Below are 23663 nucleotides of genomic sequence, written 5' to 3'. Positions count from 1 at the left end.
TCTGATGTGACAACTGAGTTATAGCTCTGAAGAAGACATCAATGTTTTACACCAAAACCGTTCTGGCACAAGACTACAGGCTCATGAAGAAGGGAAATTGCTTCTCGAAACGCGTCAGCCACTGTTTAAAGAACTGAATCCTCTGTTTCCTATGCTTTGAAATAAAGCGTCACTTGTTTAGTACATTCAAAGAATGGATGTCGTCATTAAATTTGAATTTAACTTTGTCCTTTTCCACTGAAATCCGTAGCAATATATTCTTATACTGAAAATTTATTGATATTGTGATTAAGGCGTCGTTCAGACGCATCATTACGGTGTGCAGGGGACGGGAGGGTTCCAGTTTGGATCCTCTTTTTTTTTTTTTTCCTTCCTTTGTTTATGTAGGTAGCCCTGTGCCAGGACCACTTTTCCTCCCCCACACCCTTAAGTTACCCACATTTGGCCTTAAAGTATCACTTACTCTTGATATCTGAATTAGTGGTGTGCATCTTCAACCCTTTCTTCCCTGAACCGGCAGCAACAACCAAGCTATGGGCAGCTCGGTCAAGTCCAGAAGGAGCAGACTTACTGGCAGACAAACGCTGAGCCTGTGGAAGTGATGAGGCGAGGTCTGCCAATCAGAGAGCGCCATCCTGGGGTGAAAGCTTCACCGCAGCTACGGGTCAGAGGCATTGCCAGATGCCAGCGTGTCTGCCCAGAGATGTTGGGAACCCTGGGGCATACTGACTGACATGGGAGCCATTAAGAACTCATTTTTAATACTGACCAAATAGAAAACAAAAACAGAATTTGCCCTAATCCTCATACTTGAGATGTTGATTTGGAGAAGATTGGAGCAAGTATTGCTACAAGCCAATGAATGTTAATGAAGGAGTTAAGTCAAAACTTGGACAATTCTCATATATGAGAGATAAGTTGGGACATGTAGTACCGCAAGCCAAGAAAGTATGTACAGTGAAGGAATACAACTGTGCTATACTGAAAGACAGTGAGAACATTAAGAAGACCTGGTGAAAGAAGCACATCAGGCAAGAAGCATTTGGGGAGAAGATCCCTGGCTGGAGAGAATACCTGGGGATCTGTAGTCCCCAGAAACTGATTCCTGGCAGGAGTATACCAGGTAAATCCCTTTGAAATTTGCAGAAGACGCATACATTGTGGGCAGAGAAAAGGTAAGGGAATATACCAGGGGATCTGTATGCATTAAATGGAAAAGTCCTGGCGGTCCAAGCACCAGGCAAGTTGAAACTGAATCAGTAAGTTGATATTGTGGGAAGCTTCCTGGCAGGGGAGTAACCCAGGAGGATCTCAGTGATAAAATGTTGTTTTTAAAAGGGACTATTTCACCATCCTTAAAGAACCAATGTTTGGAAAAGACACCTCTGCCATCCTTAGGAAGCGTTTGCCTAAAAGAGACAACTTTGCTATCCTTAGGAGGTGACTCTTTGAAAAAGCCATTTTTGCCAACTTAAAGGGGTCATTATTTGAAAGACACTTTCACCATTCTTTCTGGGATATACTGGGGAAGGAAACCACCCTCTGAATCCAAAGATTTGTTTATTGCATATATCTACACTTTCGACCAAACCTACACCATAGACACTTTCCTTACACACTTATTTTTAGTGTGAGGGTCAGATTAATGTTTTGGACACAAAGACTGTGTATCTAATTTTGGCAACAAGACAAACTGATTTTTAGTTTCATAGGTAGGGAACTTCTCTTTAGTATAGGGACATATAGGCCTTTATCCAACCCATTTTATTTTAATAAAGATGTTGTTGAAAACACTACCATTTTGTGCCCGCCTCTAATTTATGACCCCTCGCACCTCTCATGCACCTTGACTTTGCCCCATTCCTCCTTCTGCTCGCTCCTCTCCTTCCCGTCTCTTGCAACCTACTGCCTCACTTCCCGCTCCCCCCAAACCCCCTACACCTGCACCCTAAAATGGGAATCTCCCCTTCTCCCAGGATCTCCAACCTCATCTGTGTCTCTACACCACCACTTATCACTCTTTCACTTGGCCTCTGAAATGCACAATCCATCTGCAACAAGCCTTCCTACACCACTAACCACTTTCACTCCAATGACCCTCAACTTTAACTTATTGCTATCACAGACACCTAGATTTTCCCTCAAAACTCTGCTACAGTAGCAGCTCTCCACACTGACTTTGCTACCTTCTCCCACACTCCCCGACCTGTTCAAGTGTGGCGTTCCTTATAAAAAGGCCCCTCAGCACTAGCCCTGTATCCTTGTCTGACATCACTTCCTCCTCTTTTGAATATGCCACTATTCAACTCCCTCCTTCCTATGCCTCTCACTGTCCTGGTTCCATTGACTCCCCCACACCTACCCTGGTCCTCTCCACTGCTGTCCCAATTTTGAACCTTCTATTTGAATCCCTTCCTACTAACATTCCAATTGTCTTGCTGGAGGACTCTACGTTCCCTGGCTCTCTGCAGTCCCAGCCTTGAACTGAACTCCCTCCAATCTGTCCACTCCCCCACAACCAGCCTACCCATTCAACTAAATCTTTCTCTCTAATTCCTTCTCCTCCATTGACCCTCTCACCCCTTCTCGCCTGCTGATCACTCAGTTGTTTACATTAATATCTCGCTTCCTTCACACTCTACTCCTCCTCCCCACCTGAATGACTAATGGGGAAATTCAGACAGGACTTGATGCGTTGAGGGTCTCTCTCCCCAGCATCATGCCTTTTCTCACTTTCAATATTTAAAAAAAAAAAAATATATATATATATATATATATATATATATATATATATATATATATATATATATATATATATATATATATATATATATTTTGTATTTGTAAAGTGCACTGGCAGCCCTTAGGCATCGAGGCGCTGTTGCAAGAAGGTGTCTTGGTTACGGGAACATTATTTGTTCGCGGTTATGTGCGAGGAGCATAGACGTTACAAGTTACATTGACAAGTGATTACCAGTTAAATTAGTGAACAGTTGCGCGAAGGTACAGAAAGTAAAACCGACAGTATAAGCTAGTTATACAAGCAGCAAGGTTTTTAGTGCTATGTTTCTGAGATGGGATGGGATGGAGTTCCAATGGGTAGCTGCCATGACTGGAAAACTGGAACCTCCTCCACGAATTCTTAGGGTCTTGGGAATGGTGAGGCGATTGGAATATGCTGTCCTAGTGGGCCTGCCTGCACTGGGTTTGGAGATTCTCTGTGATAGGTATCGAGGGGCAGCATTGTGGACACACTTGTGAGAGCGAGGATCTTATGGAGGATACACTCTTTAATGGGAAGCCAGTGAACTAGTTTCAAGATGTGTTCCCTCCTGGAGCTGCCAGTGGCGGCTCGAAGGGCATTGTTTTGAACCATCTGTAGTTTACAGATGTTTTTGGCAGATGTGCCAGCTAGGAGGGCATTACAATAATCGAGCTCTCGCTATGGTGAGGCAGTTCTGCTCTGAGAGGAAGGGTCTTGCGGAATTGAGCAGTTTGTAATGGTAAGCTGCAGCCGACGCAATGGCGTTGACCTGCCTGACCATAGAAAGGTTGGAGTCCAAGTAGACCCCCAAGGTTTTGACTGCTTGGGAGACCTGGATTGTAGAGTCATCCACCACAAAGGAGCTGTACTGTGTGTCAAGGTTTTTTTTTTTATTGTGGCCGGTGATCCGATTAGCAGTAGTTCGTTTTTTTTTTCACCGCTGAGGCACAACCGATTTTCAGCAATCCACGTTTGAATAGTGGAGTAAATAGATTTGAGGGTTTCCATGTCTGAGTTGTAATTGCCAGAGAGGGGGATGAGGACCTACGTGTCATTAGCATAATTGGTGTAGGTAATACCTAGCACGTCCAGGATGTTGAAAAGGGGCCCCTTGAAGGTTGTAGAGGGTAGGTGAGATGCAAGAGCCATGTGGGACTCCGCATTTGATGATGCTTGGGTGAGCGCAGGCTTGGTTGGAGAAGACATTCATGGCTCTTTCCTGGAGAAAGGAGGTGATCCAGGTTATGGCAGAGGGGGAGAAGTTAGCCGCAGAGGATAGATGGTGGCATAGGGTGTTATAGTCCACCAAATCAAAAGCTGCAGATAGGTCAAAGAGTAGGAGGAGGGCTCGTTTGCCAGAGTCCTTGAAATCATCCATTTGATTTTTAAGGTCTAATAATGTAGTCTATGTGCTGTGGCCCGGGCGTAAGCCAGATTGCCAGAGATCTAACAAGTTATTAGCCTCAAGAAATGTTTGGACACTCTAATGTCAGCCTGGTTGCTTTGTTATCTCAAGTAGCCCCGCTGGACAAACCTGTCTGCAAAGCCTGCACGCCGTCTGCCGCTGGAGCGTGCGAGTGGCCTCAGAACGCTGAGTCATTGAATGGTTCACGGAGGCCTGGCTGAAGTGTTGGTAACCTACTTGAGATAACAAAGCAACCAGGCTGACAGAGTGATTTTTCACCTTCATTTGAGAGGATCATATAGAGACCAGCCCGTGTGGCTAGTGTATCTCCCAACAACAGAACCTGTGGAGTTAATATACCCATAGCACAGACATCATACAGTACAGACCCCCGTCCTGATGAAGGCCGTACACCAGATGTGGCATATCAAGCCCACCTATAAACTGCTGAAACACCGTGGTGTAGACGCCTTACCCCCAACTGCAGTATATTCACGCTGCTTAACACCGAGAACTATTTGTGTCCTTGAAATGTATATATGATGTTACAAATGTCTAACTGTTTGCTAGTTTTATGTGAACTTCATGGCGAACGACACCTGAGGTTGAGTTTGTCTTACACACACAAAGTGGTTGTCATGCCAAGAAACTTTTGGTTTCGTGTGTTGTAAATATTTTCTGTACTTCCGGTCAAATACCGTTTTTTGTCATGAACCGTCTGTCCTTTCTGGTCCTTCTGCTCCCTGACTTGCAGAGGATTGCATGCAGTATTCCTTCCAACATGGCCGCTCGGAACGGAACGCTCTGGATCAGTCTATGCGTTCCACGCTGCTCATCCTACAAGAGAGACACGCCCCCGCGGCTCTGTGCGTCTCACCGCTACCTGTAGTCGGATTGGGGCTCTCGCTTGATTCCTTGTTCCCAGCTCCTTGATTCCCCGTCCTATTCCTACCCTCTCCAATCTCCTGGAAAAACTTCTGCGCTCAAGTCACGGTCCTCCATGCCTCCGAGCGTAACTGTTTGCTTCCTGGTGTTACCCTGGACTTTCTGAACGCTCCTGGAAAATGAACCGCTATCCTCACGCTGGACGCCGAAGATCAGCGTTCGGGTCTATACAAATCCCGGACTGTAAAAAAGAAGAAATCCCAGAGGGTTGCAAGTACTCAACAAAAACAGGTGAGACGGGGAGAGACTTGTGACAGCTTTTGATGTTATCTCTTGTCTATTTGATGTTGAACTGTACAACTATAGATAAAGAACAAGATTGATTCTACACAGTATGAATAGGTAATTCTTTCTTTATGCAGAGGTTGATAAAAATCAGGAGTATCTCCTTTGTTAACCTTGTGGACCTCTTTGCAGCTTGCGACATTCGGCCACACATCTCTCCTCGTCACTCTTCAGGACCTTGGATTTCTCAAATATGCTCTCGCTCAGATCGATCTTTGAAATCGCAAACCTCTTATCCCACCCTTCTCCCTGTCCGTGACCAGGACGGATCAGTCTTTGGATCTCTCCCCTTCCCCTTCACCCTCTCTCTACCTCTGCCTTAGGAAGACTTATCTCGTCCTTGGCTTTCACGGTCGCCTCTTTGCTGTTGACACTCAAATCTTTTCCTACTTTCCCTCCCTCCTCCAGCCATCTCAAAATGGATTACCAACTATCTTGCTGCAATTTGTCACTGGATGGCTCTTACCTGCCATATGCTGAACTCTTCAAAAACAGAAGGTCTCTTTCTCCCGGGTACCAATGCCGTTGCTCTCCCTTATCTCTCCTATCTACTTCCCACCTGACCTCCTTGCTCCCTTGCCCAAGGATCACAGCTTTGGGGTCCTCTTTGATGGCAACCTCTGACTGCAATAACTCGTCACTACCATTGCTGCTCGTACTAACCTACTCAACATTTGGAAAATGTCAGTTTCTTACAACCACAGTATGAGCTTTCTAATCTCCACCCTTCTGCTCAGAAAGCTTGTGCTACTGCTCAAGCCTATTGATTGGCCTTGCTCTTCATCTAGATAAAGTCCTCAACTTGGCTACCTGCACACACTTTACAACATACCCAGATCCTCCTCCTTCCTACTGACATGCTGGTTGGCTCTCCATGCACAACCACTGCCTTTTCAAGTTCCTTCTCCTCGTCCACAAAACTAACTATGGCCGTGCTCCTCAGTACCTGTCTGATTTGATATATATTTACTCACCACCTTGTTGCCTTCATTCCTCTGTGCTTAACTCTTCTGCTCTTTCTCTCTACCTGCCCGCTCCACTGGAACACTCTTGCCATCGCAATCTATCTCAAATAACCGATTTATAGCTAAACTGACTGACCGAGCGGCATACTCTCAACTATGCCAGTTCACAGAATCCAACCAGATCCTCGACCCCTGCCCAATCCTGCTTCAGATCCCTACGAGGAACCGAATCTTGCCCAGTTTCCATCTGGGATGACCTTAAAAAAACACTCTGACTCAGAAGGCTGCCCTGGGCGTAATCCTACTCGACCTTTCGGCAGCCTGCGATGCCATTGACCACGCCACCCTCAGACAGACTCACACTCTCGGCATCAGGGACTTGGCTCTGAAGTGGCTATCCTCCTTTCCCTGCAACAGATCCTAAATAGTAAGTTTGCCTCCTTTCTCCTCGACCCTACCTGAGGCCCCCAGGAGGTGCCACAGGCTGCTTCCCTCTCCCCTCTGCTCTTTAACCTCTATCTGTGCTATCTTCCTGCACTCAATCAATTCCATGGCCTGACCTGCTACAATTACGCAGAAAACACCCAAATCGTCTTCAAAATCCGAATGGACCCTTTCGCCACATCCCTGACCTCGCAAAATGGCTCTCTGAAATCGAGCACTAGATGACGATCAACCACATCATACTCAACCCAGGTAAAACAGATCATGCGCTGCGGGAAGATCTTTGCCCAACCCACCCCGTGGGCACACTCTCTAGGCCCAACACAGTAAAAAACCATGCACGCATTGTGGATGCTGACACAACCCTATCCCATCAATCAGCTCTGTGACAAAAAACGGCGACCTGCACGTTTGCATTCTGTTGCCTATTTCCCTACCTGACCCTACCTCAGTCTCTGCAGTCGGGACTAGCGTCCTTTCATGCTTAGACTGTTAACACCCTATACCAGGGAGCCACTGCAACAAGATCACAACGAATCTCAACACACACACACCCTCATCCAATATAATACAGCTGAGACCCACGCAAAATGTGAACCTGCTGTTCACGTCCTATACTTCTGATTATCTCACTCCACCGACAATTTGTTGTGGCAACCATTCTTTCACCTTACTTACTATGGGTTGTTTTTAGGGACCTAACCACTCAAAGCCCACCTTTGTGCTGGCAAAAATGCACACATGCATTTCAGAAGTCTCTTTATTCCCCTTTTACATCTGACTATATAGTCTTTCAAAGGGCATTCAACCCCACAGCGCTTTGAGACCACAACAATGGCAGTAGGTGCTATACAAGTGCTGTATAACATAAAGCCAGCCCAATCGTGGATCTCTTAATAGCATGACTTAACCTTTACTTATTCACTAAAGAGGGAGCATCCTGGTCCTCCCTACCTGACCACACAACTCCTTCCAGTGACACTTTTGTATATGTAGTACTCTTATATTGAAGCAATTGATTCGAAAGGGGTCTTTTTTCGGGGGGCTTTCAGCTTCTTCGGCCTTGCGACCTGTTAAGGTATTCGGCATGTAAGTGTAGCGTATGTGTGAAAGGGTTCAGAGGAGCCACTACCCCACCTCCGTGGTTATGTATGATTGTTGTTTTCACACAAATAAACTGCGCTACAAGTTGTTTGAATTCATATATTTTTTTTTATTTGTATATGTTCCATAAGCGAACTTTACAAAGACAAGTTGCTGCAAAGAAAGAAAGAATCAAAGTCACTGCTACTACTCAGGGTGGGCCCCTCCGGCTGTTAGCAATTTCATGGTGTGTTCCAAGATTTTTGTGGTTGCTAGGAGCCACGATGTGTGGTCTCCTCCCATCAGTCTTGGCCACCAGGTGTCTTCGTCCCACCCTCTGTCGTCCCCGGTTAGGTGTTTGAAGTAGGATGTTCTCAGAGTTACAGTTTTTGGACAGACCAGCAGCAGGTGTCTGATTGATTCAGTCTCCGCTCCGCACAGGCGGCATTTGCTTGAGTCCACTAGTCCTCTGATGTGCCTGATTTCGTTGGTCTCTAGCAGATTCAGTCTTATTCTCAATAGCGCGTTTCGTGCCCCCCTGTTGGGGAATTTTTGCAGGTATTTCATCGGCTCGTTGAGTTTGTTGACACATGGGGGAAGGTGAAGAAGAAGTTTGTTCTTAAATGCTGTATCTTGAGTTTGAATCCAGTCTAGATCTTTTAGTTTCTGGTAGACTCTTGTGGGATTGGTGCTGAGATCGAAATCCGAACACTCCACCGACTCCAGTTGGGCCTTGTTGAAATCTTTCCAGTCTGTCAGCATCTTCACCTTACCAGAGTGGATTTCTTTGTTGAGGAGACCATAGATGTGATCACTGTCGTCCGTTATACATTACCTGTATAGCCTGAGTGTGTTGATATTTACCGTTGTCTTTAGAGACAGGAGGCTCAACTCGCGGCGAATTGCGGCGGTGGATGTAGATTTTGGCAGGCCCAACACCGACTTCCAAAACAGGCCTTCTAGATATTGCCAAGTTTTTGCTGGAATCAATGGCATGGCTTCAGCCCCATAGGTGATAGACGGCACGACTTTTTTCCTGTAAAAGTCTAGTACTGGGATACAGGAAAATTTTCCAAATTTGATGTCGATTGCCTTTCCTTGAGAAGCCAGCTTCTTGGTTTTGTTGAGGAGAGATGCCTGCATAGCGGTCTCAAGTCTCGAGCTGTCAATTGGTACACCCAAGTATTTATATTCGGTAACCCTTTCGATCTCGTGCTCCTCCAAGCGCCATGTGAATTTGTCGATGTTTTTTTTGTGCCCAGCTGCCATTATCAGAATTTTGTTTTTTTCTTTATTTATTCTTAAGTTGTTTTCCTGCATGTAAACGAGAAGGTTAGAAAGCTGCCTCTGGAGGCCGATCTGTGTCTGGTCCAGTAAGATGAGATCATCGGCGTACAGTAGATGGCTTATTTTCACCTCTGCAACTTGTGGAGGAAAAGTGCGTGTCAGATCTTCTGATGACCCAAGGTCACCGATATAGGCCAGAAACAGTGCTGGAGCCATGGGGCAGCCTTGTTTTACCCCCCGTTCAGTCGAAATTTCTCCTGATAAGTTCCCCCTTTGTGACAGTCGGACCCTTAAGGTGGTGTCCGAGTGTAGGGCTCTAATTGGCTGTAAAAGCTCCTGGGGGCAACTCCACACTTCTAGTTTTTGCCATAGTCTGTTCCGGTCCACTAAGTCAAAGGCCTGGGAGAGGTCGATGAAAGCAACGAAAATTCGAGGTTTCCCTTCCCAGACCTTACTTTTTAGGGTACTGATGGTTAGAATGTTCGCCGCCGTACCCATCTTCTTTTTGAATCCAGTTTGGAACTTGTCGTTGCACGGTGCCAACTCTGCCCAAGCTTGAAATCGTTTCAGGAGCAGGCTCCCATAAACTTTGCCAATACAATCTAGCAATGCGATGGGACGATAGTTTAGCGGATCTGTGATGTCGCCTTTCTTATAGATCGGGACAATGATGGATTTGGTCCATGACTGCGGCAGGGCTTTCTGCGCTGCACATTTTGTAAAGATCGACGCGATCATCGAAGCCCATTCAACTGGGTTTGCTTTCAAGTCTATGTTAGAGATGCCATCAGGGCCTGCAGCTCTCGAGGTCTTTAATTTTTTGATTTGGTCTCCGATTTCAGCTTGATCGTACAGTTTTAGCCAGTCTGTGGCCGACTGATTGTCCCCCATTGCGGCCTCTCTTGCTGGGAAGTTGTTGCCAGTGCTTGGAAAACTGTGGCGAAGTGAGAGATCCATTTTTGCTCGGCTATGGCGTCGATTGTTGAATGAAGGGGCCAGAGATTTTAACAATGACCAGAACCCCTTTGCCTTGTTTCCGCAAATGGCTTTTAACATGCATTCCACATCCTGCTGATAAAGCTGGTGGCGGTGATTTTTTACCCAGTTTTTGTAGGATACTGTTGCCAACCTTAGTTGGTCTTTGTTTTGGGGCTGGTTTCCCAGCTGTCTCTTCAACCTGCGAAAGTCACGCCTTTTGGCCACAAGAGCAGCATCATAAGAGTGTTTAGGTTGAATGCTCGAGGAAGACTGCTGGGTAGTTTTCGACCTGTATTGTACCAGTAGAGGAACGTAATCCAGATTTTCGATGCTCTCGGTGTTCTCCTTCCGGACATATTTGGCCTGCAGGGCTGCAACTGCACGTGCTGTCAGGTTCAGTCGATTTCCGCGCTGGTTTGTTTCCACTGCCAGAACATACGGCGCGGGCTGTGAAAAGCGGGAAGCCAGTGACATCGTAAGCTGATTGTGGTCGCTGGCTGTTGTTTTGCGTACTTCATATGCTTTGACCTTCCCCAAAAGTTGTCTTGATGTATAAATGTAGTCGATAGTAGCGTTAAGGAGACCCTGTTCCCAAGTTGGCGGATGATGTACATTCGGGAAGACCGAGTTCAGGTTTACCAGGTTTCTTGAGGACATTGGGGACGCCCAAAGGTGCCCTCTTTTTGCTGCTGGCGTCCGATTTGAGACTTTGCCCGGTTTTATGGTTTCCTCACTACATTTGATGTTTAGATCCCCACAGATTATGATGGCTAGGACCTGGTGCGTTGCTTGAATATCGTCCACCAGGTTCTCCATCATCGTTAGGTAGGATTGTGGGTTTATAGCAGCCGGATTCCAGTACGTGTTCACAATCGCAATTTGCGAAGGTCTGGAATGGGAGTTTCCAATCAAGTAGAACTGCCAAGATCGAAAGGTTTGCTAGAAGTGTGGCCTTGTGTTTTAGGCCAATACCCTGCCGGTAGGCCGTTAATAGGCCCGGCGTCGGGCGACCCAGAAGCCCTTTGCTGGCTGGGGCCAAAATTATGTCAAGTCCATTCAGCGCAGGTGTTTGGACCAACCAAGTCTCTTGTAAGCAGATGACATCGAAGGATGCTAGATTTGCATCTCCCGTCGTAGTGAGGTGTAAGTGGCCGCGGGTGTTCCAGGAACAAAAGTGGAGGGGTGTTACGTGGTGGTCGACCGTCGGTTTGAATTTGAACTTTGGGGATTGATGATGTATCCTAGACCAGCCAAGTCCTCTTTTGCTCGCACTATTTCCCTTTTCACTCTCTCGGAAACAATGTGGATGTTCACTTTAGCTCTGTCATGTGTATGGTAGGGATCCACTATCTTTAGATCGGGCGATTTTATGTCACGAAGTTTTGGGATCAGACTGAATAGTGCAAGTAGCCCTCTTCGGTTAAGAATTATGTCGTCCTTATTGTGTCTGTGCTGTTTCAACTTTAATGGAGACACAATCGAAGGTTTGGTTTCCTTGCGGTAAGTCTCTGTTCTTGAAGAATAGTGGATCGACTGGCGCACCCCCCTTTGCTCTTTTAAGGTAGATGGTGAGGCATGGTGTTCCCCTTTCTTTGCGGGGCGTTCTGACTGGCGCCCCCCTGGCGCGTGCTGGACCGATGATACACTGGCGGCCGCTTTGTTTCTGCCCGACGCATCTCTCACTCGGGGAGAGGCGAATGACACTGCTCTACGACCTGGCGGGCTGTTAGAGGGGCGTGCTCGCCGTCTGGGGCGATTGTTCCTGCGGTCCTCCAGTGTCAGGGATGTGTGCCCTTTGTCATCTTTGCCTGCGTCTTTGGTTGTTGAAATCTCCTGAAAGTTTCCCAGATCGCCCAGGATTATCGGGTGGGGTGGCTCCAGAGTCGCTAACCCCCCCCCCCTTGATCAGCCGAGCGGGTTGGGGGTCATCCATATATTGAGAGAGATCCATTAAATCATTCTCTACTAAGGAGTCTTCTGTGGAGCGCGGAGAAGAGACGGTTCCTTTTTGCTTTCCTGCTGGCACAGCCACCATTTGAATTTGATTTCCGGGATTCATAGGGCTTTTGTCAACACATATAGCTGTTTGTTTTGCTGGTGGAATTTTTTGAGTTGCAGGTTTCCCTTCTTGGTTCTGTTTTTCTGCTCTTGCTGTTGAGAAGATGGGATAGGAGCCATCCTCTAGCCTTGCCGATGGGTTTCGGGGCTGGGCCGTTTGAGTCTCGTCTGTTATAACGATGACCTCGTGATTGAGCAAGTTTCGAGGAGCTGGTCCCTCCGGCTGACAATGAGCGATGCTAGAGGATGGAAAACTTTGTTGTGGAGACGGATTTGATGACTCAACTACGTTCACCGTTGGGGCTAATGTCAGACAGGGCGCAACTGTTGTGGTACCACGGTCCGCGTTTAGCTTCAAGGCTTTTAATTGCCCGTCTAGGGCTGTGATGTAGCCTTCCAAGAAGGTCAATTTTGCAAGCATGGAGGCCTGGATCGAGGTGTGATCCTTTAAGTTTTCATTGATGCCTTCATACAGTTTAGTGAAGGGGTTTAGGGCGATTGTGACTGCTGACATTATGGACAGAAGGTCCCTTTTATTTTGGCCTGATGAGTCGATTGGAGAGCCCACTGACAGGAGGCGCTGTTTGGGAATTGGTGTTAAGGCGGAACTTTCGTTTAAGAGGCGTCTCACTACCGGCGTAGATGGTGGCTCTGCAGGACCACCGCTGGACCGTTTCAGGGGTCGTGGTTTTGGGAGATGCACCGATGGCGCCCCTACTGGCCTTGGGCAGGCCAGCTGGTTTGCTTTCACTTGGTGGCGTTGTTCTTGGAGTGAAATGTCGGGCGACTGACCCATGAGGCCACCAGCCGTCCCTTGGGCTCGGATCGCCGTTTCCTGGGTAAGCTGTGATTCCCCCCGTGGCTGGCAGTGTCGGGACGACTGTAATTTCCGGTGAATTTGGGTTCAGTAGTCCTTTCTCGCTGCTCCGCGGGCTTGGTGGAAATTCTGCTGTCGGAGTTCCTAAGGAAGCCGCCTTGTCCGGGACACAGTGCTCAATCGCTGGTCTGGAGAGCACTGGACCCTGTTCAGTTGCGGGCCCTGGGACCAGACGAGATTGGAGAGCCGTCTCTTGGGGTACTGGAGGTGGGGCCCGTGGAGGTAGGCTCGGGACTAGGGCGCCCGTTTCCAGACTTGATGCGGGAGGGCGCACAACTTGGCCCCATCCAGTTTTCCTTTGTTTATCCGGGGGTTGGCAAGATTTTATCGCTTCCAAGATTTCTTCATCTGTGAGGTCCTCTTGCCTGGATTTAGAATCTGGAGCAAAGGCCTGAAAGAAGTCTTTTACAAGGCTTGCCATTGAAGGTTTTATTGATTCAGGGTTCCATGTTTTTTTTTCTGCTTGGCAGCCTGTCTTGATTTTCGCGGCCTGAGGATTCATGGCCGATTTCTTTTTGTTTTTCCTTTTTGGAGGCTCTTTTCTAAAGCGTGAACTCAATTTTCTCGTGTCTGGAGACCCCCCGTCGGTTCTGCCTCGTTTTTTTTGCATTCGGTGCCCCACCTTCGTATGCTGGTGCAGAGTTGGTCATTTCTGGGCTGTTCGTGGGGAGGACAATAACGTCGTTCTCTGGGCCCCCACTGTCTGCCCGGGGCCGAAAGGGGGAACAGTCTTGGCTGAGAGGGGCTGATGTAAGTTAAAGTGCACTTGTGCCTTGATTTGCAGTGTATGTTCATTTCTGAGTTGCATCGGGCAAGCCTCTGATCCCTGCCTCGAGAGCTCTTGGACCCGACACTCCTGAGGGTTTGATGACCCCCCTGCCTCCTCATTGGGGGGCGTGAGCACCCTTTTTTCTGGGATTTCCTCCCTCATGACCTCCTCTGCCGAGTGCCGGTGGGCGGGTCCTGGCTCCGCCCCCTGAATGTGTCGCGGCTGTTTCGGCACGAGCGACGCCGTTTGCCCAGCTGTCCCCGCCGAATGCGGGTAGTCGGAGTCGTGCTCTCCGCCTGGAATGGGCCGTCGCTGCTGGATCTCCGGCTGCTCGTTGGCAAGCACCCCCCCCCCCCGCTCACAGGACTCGGGGCCTGGAGCTGTTGGGGGGGGGGGGGGAGCCTGCAGTTGCGAGGGCACGGGCGGGCACAAAGGCGGGTGCGCTGAAGGGTCCTGCGTTTGTAGCCGCTGCGTGGAATCTGGTATGACCTGGTGAGCTCCCTCCACTTCTGCCGTACTTATTCGCTTTGGGCTGATTTGCGTGGCAGCGTTTTCCTCCGTAGAGTGTTGGAGTATGTCTGTACGCCTTGGGCAGGTGTGAGGTGTTTGTAAAGCCACTGCTTTGTTTGCTTTGTACGACGGGGTCAAACCATGCGGGAGCTGGCTTTTCACACCGCGGTTTTGAATTTTTAAGGTGTTTCGAGCAAAGGCACTTCTGAGCAAGCGACCCTCGTCTGCTTCCCTGGGGTCCTGTTCGAAATCCTGTGGGAACCCAATATCCGGCGATTTCGCCATTTCAGCCATGCACAGACTGCCAAAGACTGCACACTCCGCAGCCACACTCCGCGGCCCGCTCCGCGGCCCGCTCCGCGGTATGGAGTGGGTCTTGTAGAACCACAGCAGTGGTAGCACCTCCCAGGAACAGTAGAAAGTGAAGAGTGACTGCCAAAGACTGCACACTCGCAGCCACACTCCGCGGCCCGCTCCGCGGTATGGAGTGGGTCTTGTAGAACCACAGCAGTGGTAGCACCTCCCAGGAACAGTAGAAAGTGAAGAGTGACTGCCAAAGACTGCACACTCGCAGCCACGCTCCGCGGCCCGCTCCGCGGTATGGAGTGGGTCTTGTAGAACCACAGCAGTGGTAGCACCTCCCAGGAACAGTAGAAAGTGAAGAGTGACTGCCAAAGACTGCACACTCGCAGCCACACTCCTTTATTTATAGTTCAGGAAATTGTATTACATCTCCCAAAGGAGTGTCCTATTTAAGTGTTTCGGCTTCACAAGAGCCTTTTTCAAATCGGGGCGTGTATTCCATTCACATATGTCCCATCAGTGTTCATCCTTGATGTAGTGGGGCCTGGTTCATTAATGTTGGCTGTATGTATTCCAGAATCGAGCTGACGCAGGGAGACACGAGTCTTGAAGTGGGATTCTAACCCGTGACCATTAATGAACCGGGACCCAATACATCAAGGAATGAACACTGATGGGACATATGTGAATGCAATACACGCCCTAGCTCCTGTGATGCCCCAACACGTGTCAGATAATAGGGCACTCCTTGGGTAGATGTAATAACATTTTCTGAACTATAAATCAAGGAATTTGAATTCAAACAACTTGTGGTGCAGTTTATTTGTGTGAAAAAACGATCTTATATTGAAGCACTTCCCTCTTTTAGTTTAATGTTACCTTTTGTACATTACGGTATCGTGTTGATTTGCCGACAGGAGTTTTTTTGGTGTAACTTTTGAACGAAAAAATTACTTTGAAAAAACTCATCTAAATATATAGGGGATAAAAGGGGTGGGGGTTGGGGTTGATAATAAAACATAGTGCTGGGGGGTTTCGGGAGATTTCCCCCCTGCCCCCAACCCCAAATATATAAAAGTCAGCACGTTTTTTTTTTCAAAGTAATTTAATCTAAAAAAATGTACTTCGAAAAAACTCCCGTCAGCAAAGGAACATAGAAACCTAAGTTACCTATTTCGTTATTTGTTTTGTCCCTGGTATTTCTTCTTCCCTACTTTCTTTTTTTGCCTTTCATAAACTGGCTCCCCACGTTTTGTGCTATTGTGAAGACACATTCAGGGGAGTGCCTCCGCCATCTGTCAATGTGTTATTCAACTCCTGATATTCAAATTAATTAAAATGCTCCCACATATACAAAGACACTGAACAGCATAAGAACAGCCCTTTCCCATTAAAACCTCTGCTCTGCTTAAGTGTTAACGTAGATTTTACGTGCCCATTATAAAAAGATGCATGCCTTTGTCAAATGGTGAATACAAGCGGATCTGTAGACCATAAGGTCCTTTCTGGGGATGTCTTGAACTTTAAGTCGTAGTAGAGATTTCAGGTGTGAAATCGACCATTCGTAGCTTTTAGCCTCGTATTGTTGCCTTCTGGTAATAGTAGTTAAGCATTTATAAATGTATGTCTTATTGGGCATTTATTTAGTGTTTGCTCCGATTATGTTTGACTGATCAATGTTTTTGTTGTTTTAAGGTTTATTGTAACCACAAATATTTTAATAAAAAATAAAATGTTAAGCATTTATGATGTGTAGAAGATTGAAAAATGCCATGTAATATATATCGTAATAAAAATGTAAAATTATAGAAGATTTACAGAAAGTGTCCACTAGAGCTATTTTTCTGTGTGTGTTTAATGTTAATGGAGAAGGTTTCTAAGAATAGGTGAGATGTGGGCCCTTTTCAGTAAATTCATGACAATACTTGCTGCAGTATTTTGCAAGAATTGCAGGCCATGAATTGAAGTTTTGGTGTCGCCTGCATAGAGCACATTGCAATAAAACCTAAGGCCCAGACATTTTATGTCAACCATATGGGAATTACATCTAGAGATGTTTCAGCATCAGTTTGGAACTCCATTTCTGGACATGTTTGCGAGATGGTTGCAGTGAGCATTCAGTAACCGGAGGGTCCATTATAGGTGTTCTGTCTGCTCCCGATGTTGGTTGTCAAAATTGGCAGGGCACATGATTCTCCTGGTGTCCTCCTGGGCGAGACAGTCAATGTTCCCACTACTGATTGGGGTTGTTAAATCCCCAGTACTTCAGCTCCCATGCACATTGCTTCTGAATCCAGTGCAGCTAATTTCAAGGTCCCACATTTTGGGGGTATGGGGGGGGAAGGGGTCATGGTGAGCGAAAAGGAGGGGTTATCAGACATGGTCTGACTCATGGATTAGCTCGCAGGTTACAGTTTGCGTGGAGACATGCAATTTTAAAGGTGGACGATAGACACTGGGGACACTTGGGTTTGCAGACACTACAGTGTCCAACACCTGTGACTAGGCAGTTTTTGAATGATGGGTTGGGCAATTTCTGTCAGCCATCAGGGCAGTCGGGGTATAGAATGAGAAACGAATCAATACATTATTGGACAGGTTCATTCTAGATCAGGTCAGCTTTTGGGGCTTATGCGTTGGGACTTTGTCTTAGAGGAATTGTAGAAGGCACCCTTCGAGCATCTTAATAGTATTTACTTGAAATATTTAACTTTTGATGGCTGTTTTTGATGTCCATCCCATTGGTTAGAACGCTGGGGGAAATTGGAGCTCCGTTATGCAAGCCACCATACTTGGTGGTACAGGCAAAGGAAATGTTTTTTAAATGTGACCCTGCTTGTCACATGAGATGGTACTTCCTTATCCCCAGAGGATACACAACGGCTGAGTAGTACAGTGCTCATGTACTTGGACAAGACTGCTCTTATCTGTAAGTCGGATAGTTTGTTTGTAACCTTTGGGGGACCTTGAAGCAACGCTACGGTTCCTACTCTAAATCGCTGGATATGGGAAGTAATTAGGCTAACATATGAGACTTTGGGGGTTTTCCCTGCCACAAGGAGTCCAAGAAAGATCCACAAGGGGAATATTGGCATCATGGGCAGAGCTCCAGCGGGTGTCTATACAGGACATTTTTGGGGCAACCACCTGGGCAGACCCTAACCTTTTATGAGACCTTATAGCCTACATTTGCAGACAAAGTGAGAGCTCATTTAGGCAGGGGAGGTCTGCGTTCAGCAATGTTGTGAATGGTGGACTTTGGCTATGCTTAAAGTGGTGTTTTGGTGGGCGTACTGTTTTGGTAGGCGTTCAGCATATCTTCTTGTTTTTTTTTTTTTTTTTCTTTCCCCCAGCCCATTCCACAGGGGCTTGATATGCTTCATTAGTACAGGGAGAAGGAAGAGCAGCATTATTTACTTACTGGTAATATTCATTGCTCCCAGTCCTGCTCTTCTACGTCGCAGTACTTATGTTCCACCTCTCCCGCCACTATGGGATGGAATGGGCTTCAGCCTCTTGGTTGTTAGGGTAAAGAAACAGCTGCATGCTGGATGGTGGGAGTATTATACTCTGACGGGGAGGGGCATTAGAAAAAGGAAAATAAAGGGTTTCTGTCGGGGGAGGATGATGCCTCCATAAATACTGTTACGAGGAAGAGCAGGACAAGGTTTAATGTGGATTATTGATCAGTAATCTGTTAGTTTACAAGGCACTGGATGGAGACAGCTGGAAAATTGTGTGAGTACCTAGGCATTTAAATGCCTATCAAATAGCTACATGTAAGCCAAAACGGCTTTGGTAGCGCTTGTTATTCACAGGACTTCAGTGTGAGGACACATATACTACTTTAAAAATGAAGCAGCTGAAGTTCACACTTGATTTACAGCTGCAATTTAACCAGAAGACTGCTTAGAAACAAAACTTGCAGGGTCTATACCGTACAATGTCTTATGCTGGTTTGGAACTGGCTCACTGTGATCACGGGAGGATGTTTGTCCACGGTCATGTCCATTCAGTGAGTGGGTAAACGACGAATCCCAGCTCCTCTGCTACCCCTGCATTCTACTTGTAACCCCTGGGTACTGAGTTTCCAGCTAGGTTTGTGATTTTATAAACCGCATATGTACAAACACCCACCAGCAGTGTTCAATCTCTTCGTGTCCTATCACTAGTCCAATGTAATACCTTCTGCTTATAGGTGCTGCTAAAGCCACCTTTTAGCCAAAACGATAAATGGCATTCTAAAACCTTTTGGTCCCCGGAGGGTGTCTTGACAAAATAAAACCACCACGAAGTGTATGCGCAATTAAATGGTTTAGGTTGAAATGTGGGAGAGGGGATTTGGAAAATGTATGTATTTTTTATTTATTTTTGTTCTGGAGAAAAAATAAGGCAGCAGAAAAGCACTTCTGCACTTGAAATAACACGTTATTATCTAATATTGTACCTTGCCACCCTCAAGCATATTTAATAACAATTTTTTATATTTTTAGGACCTTCCGCCCCCACCAAATCCCAGCTTTTCACTGTTTTTCAGATTTCCATATTCTTTACTCTCTCCACCAATCTCTTAGGAAAAAATGCCAAAGGAAATGCACCAAGCCCACAGGAAGCGATCCAAAAGCTCAGAGAAACGGAAGAAATCATGATCAAGAAGCAAGAATTCCTAGAGGGGAAGATTCAGCAGGAGCTGGTCACAGCCAAGAAGCATGGCACCAAAAACAAGCGAGGTAGGTGAAATGTCGGGAGGAGAGAAATTGTTGGGACCAGGATGCAAAACTTCCAGCTGCAAGAACTAGCGAGCCATAAAAAGTCACTTGCCACCTCAAATACATAGTACACTACGTATTACTTGCCAAGAGGCAAATTCCACCAGCCAGTGGCAGGTACAAATTGTGCACCCTGGTTCGTCAAAGGGCAAGAAAAAGAGCAAATCCATAGGTTCGGAACTGAATAAGTTTGCTTGGCAGCATTGTCATTAACTTTCTATGCACGTTATGGTTTCACCTGTTCCCACTAAACCTAAAACATTGTTGTTGCAGCTGCAATTCAAGCTCTGAAACGGAAGAAACGATATGAACAGCAGCTGAATCAGATTGACGGCACCCTCTCTACCATAGAGTTCCAGCGTGAGTCTCTCGAGAATGCCACCACCAACACTGAGGTCTTGAAGACCATGTCTGAGGCTGCCAAAGCAATGAAGGTGGCACACCAGCAAATGTGAGTGCTATTGTTCTTATGGGAATTCATTGGAAAGGCTGTGACAGTTTCCCAGAATGAGATTTAAGAAGCAGGGACCAGAATGTGAGAATAGGTGGCAGGAAAGATTTCTCTTTACGGCACCGCTGCCTCCTTTTTAATGGACACTCAAACCTTTTACTTTTTGTTTTTGAATCTGACCTGCTCTTAAAAACAGTGCAATGAAGCCTTCAGCTTCACTACACTGGCTTTGCTCGTTTTTCATCGGGGAAACTGCATGTCCATTAGGCTGTTAGTACTGGGAGACATTGTGTCCATTAGTCTTGTTACATTGCCACTTTTGGTAACATTTTATCATTTTACAATGGGGTAGACGTTTTGTTTTGCCCTAGACCAACGCTCAGGGATTTTTGGTTGCTTTCGGTGTGCCTAAGGGGCAAGCTGGTGTGTGTTTTGTGTTTTTTTTTTTTTTTTTTTAATGGTTTTACATATGAAACCTTTACAAACCTATTTAATCAGTAAAAACACAATTGTTAAAAGAAAGGAAACTGCACGAGTAACAAGATATAAAAATGTAGGATGCAGTAATAGCAGAGATTCAATACATATTCATTATTTTAAAACAGAGTTACATAATTCGTTATATAATTAAAGGATAAGAAATTCAAGGTAGCCCAAATTCATATATATATATATAGTAGTCTGGTTACCAGAGGGAAAAGTAGGAACACCACCCAAGAGGAAAAGGCACCGGCCATGAAAATGACCATCCCGGGCAGTCCAATGCACTCTCGGGGCAATGCAGTGCCCAGTTCTAGAGATTTAATGAAGCCGACTACTGCTAGACCTTCCGACACATTAACTGAAACACATCTAGACCAGAGATAGTCGTCATCACCCAAGAAGGGTGGGGGGCAAGTCCCCATATAGAGTCACTTATGGGGCAGAGGACTGAGCGAAACGGAGCCAAGTGCCGCCACAGGGATCTGGCTCTGAGCGACCAGACCCAGTTCGTATCTAATGGCTACCACCAGGATGCTATTAGGAACCTTCAGAACCTTTCTCCAAATTGTTCCTTCTATGGTGTCCCAGTATGGGTGAATATCCTTGTAGCGTAGCTCCATACCATATAAAAATTTAGGAACAACCTTCCCCTCATAGAAGTGTACCACTGGCTTTGCCGAGAATCTTCCATATTTTCTGTCTAACTTGATCATTTGAATAGCCAGCAGGATCGCCTTATGTCTAATCACCAATTTCAACTCAGAGACTTGACGGTTGGGCTAAGATTGGAAAACCTAGATAAACAATTTTTTGGGCTCTCAGAACAGATTTCCCCTCTATTTATCAATCTAAGTGTTTGGTCTTTTTCCCCTTTTGATGTCGCCAAAATACTGGGTTTGCTGGGATTAGTCTTTAGCCCATTAAGTTCAGCATAATGTTGGAATTTGTCGATAAACCGTTGTAACCCAATTTTAGTATGGTCAAACAAAAGGAAGTCCTCGGCAAAAGCCAACCACGAGTATCTAAAGGCCCCCAATTTGGCACACCAGCCCTGCTTCGCAGAGGAATTCCCCTACGTCTGCCAGGTAGAGATTAAAAAGGCAGGGTGCCAGAGAGCATCCCTGCCGAACCCCTATCCAGGTTTTGATTCTTCTGGATAGATTACCCTCCATATTGAGCCTGACGTGGATACCTGAATTTTCATACATGGCCATTATTGGATTCAAAAGTCCTTCTGGGATACCCCACTTTTTAAGTTTGGCCCAAAGTCGCCCTCTAATGACTGAATCAAAAGCTGTTGACAGGTCAATAGAGGCGACAAAGAGTTCCCCCAAATTTGCTCCAAGTTGAGGACTGGAGGGCCGTCATAATCGGGTCATTTAAGTTTGTAGAGCGGCCCACCCTAAACCCAGTTTGCATTTATTTAGAATTTGGTTCTTTTTAATCCAATCATTGAGATAGGAAAGCAGCAGAGAGGAGAAAAGCTTACAATCGGCATCAATCAATGCAATGGGTCGATCATTTTTGGCCTACTTTCTATCCCCTCTCTTAAACATGGGAACAATATGGGCAGACTGCCAGCTAAGGGGGAATAATGCCAGTAGCAACCACATTATTGTAAAGCTTGGTCAGAATGTGGGCCCACATTTCAGGATGCCCTTTAAAGGTATTATTTGTAAGTCCATTGGGCCCAGGCGCCCTGCAGTTTTTGGCTTTTTGAATGAGTAGGAGTACCTCTTCATATTCTATAATAGGTTCCCAAGGCGTATTCTTGGGCCCTCCCCCTAAATCAAATGCATGGCATTCCTTGTTCACATATTTATAAAGATCAGAGAGAAAGATGACCCAATCAGCCTCAGAAACCCCCTTCAGTAGGTTAACAGACAAAAAACAGAATTTTGTCCATTAATTGTGCTCCAGAAGCCCCACAAGGTCTCTTTTTACCAGGATATTGAGCATCAACTCTGCATCATCTTGTAGCATATGATTTTCTGGGGAAATACAGACATTCTTGTATTTCTGTCTGATCACCTTGCAGAGCACATTAATTTGTGTTTGAACGACCTTAAATTTCCGGACCGTAGCCTGTTCTATGGCCGCTTCTTTGTTGTAGGTATGGGGATGTGATTTCTTATTTGTACCCTTAATTAAGGAGCCCTGGGCTCTACAGAAAAGATCTTTCAGAAAGACATTGTAGCCTAAGCCGGTAAGGGCCGCTAATTTCGATTGTTAGGAGGTGGAGTTCAAGGGCTCCAGCAATTTTCGATTGAGAAGGTTAACATTTGCAGGGGACCAATGAACCCCACTGCCCTGTCCTAAAGTTCATAACTTAGTAGGACCCCCTTGGAGTGTCTCTCCAACAGAGAGAGGGAGAAGAACCCCCTCCCCCCCCCCCCACTGTACCATGATCACTCCAATTAAGTATCACATTCACTTCAGAGGCTAAGGGAGCCCAAGCTTCATCCACAAACAATCTAAGGTTGAGGAGGAAGCTTCCCTCGCCACGTTGGGGGCAAGGGGCGGGTCTGATCATGGTAGGTGTTTAAGCAGGTCAAGTCAACAGATTCTAGGCTGAGGTTCCACACTCTACCCCAGGAGTGTTTGTGGCCCCCTTACTAAGGGGTCCCCTGGAACCTCTCCTAGATCCCCCCCCCCCCTCCTCCAACTCGGAGTTGGAAGAGCAGTCCGAGTTAAGATCTCTTGCAAGAATAACCAACCCAAGGCTATGCCGATTTCTCCATTCCAGGATAATTTCTGTGATTTTTGCTAAGAAATCCTCTAATGGAGCTATTCCTGAATGCCAATAAATATTGACAAGAAGACTAGTAGCTCCTCTTTGTTGAGAGCAACATTAACTGCAAGGATTCCTTATGATCGTATCTGGATGATCGTGGATAAAAATCCTAAAGTTTTATGCCAATAAGCAGGCCAACCCCCCCCCCCCCCCGAGGGTCTCCCCCCTTCACTGGTTTGATGATTTCAAATCCATCCAATGAGGGATTAGAAAGGAGCCATGTTTCTTGGAGGAAGAAACATTCAGTGTTTTTTAGCATAGCGACTGTATCCATATTGCCAAACAGATGGTAGTTCCCTCTAAAATTCCAAGAGGAAGCTCGGGGGAGAGACCTGTGGCGGCGACCTCACAGTAACTGGTCTAACCCCATGGCTAGCGATACCATAACGCATAGGTGACTCTGGCCCAGTCCCTAGTATCCCCATAGTTTCCTCTCGGGAGATGCCTCCGATGGTCTTGTGGCGGTCTTTCTGGGTGATCGACCATTGTCAGG

The 23663-nt window shown here is 46.5% G+C and overlaps 1 protein-coding gene across 1 annotated transcript in view; it reads left to right on the top strand.

Annotated features, from left to right (window-relative positions):
* Positions 1-23663, top strand: part of CHMP4A (charged multivesicular body protein 4A) — a 60721-nt gene that overhangs the window by 3900 nt on the left and 33158 nt on the right. The window contains exons 2-3 of the mRNA XM_069633971.1: positions 19248-19403; positions 19716-19893. Coding sequence (XP_069490072.1) covers positions 19248-19403; positions 19716-19893 — 334 coding nt within the window. The remainder of the gene's footprint in view (positions 1-19247; positions 19404-19715; positions 19894-23663) is intronic.

Source organism: Ambystoma mexicanum, chromosome 13 (assembly GCF_040938575.1).
Source record: "Ambystoma mexicanum isolate Mex_15411 chromosome 13, UKY_AmexF1_1, whole genome shotgun sequence".
In the NCBI taxonomy this organism is placed as follows: Eukaryota; Metazoa; Chordata; class Amphibia; order Caudata; family Ambystomatidae; genus Ambystoma; species Ambystoma mexicanum.
The sequence above is the reverse complement of the archived record's forward strand: the minus strand, read 5'-3'. Positions and strand labels throughout refer to the sequence as shown.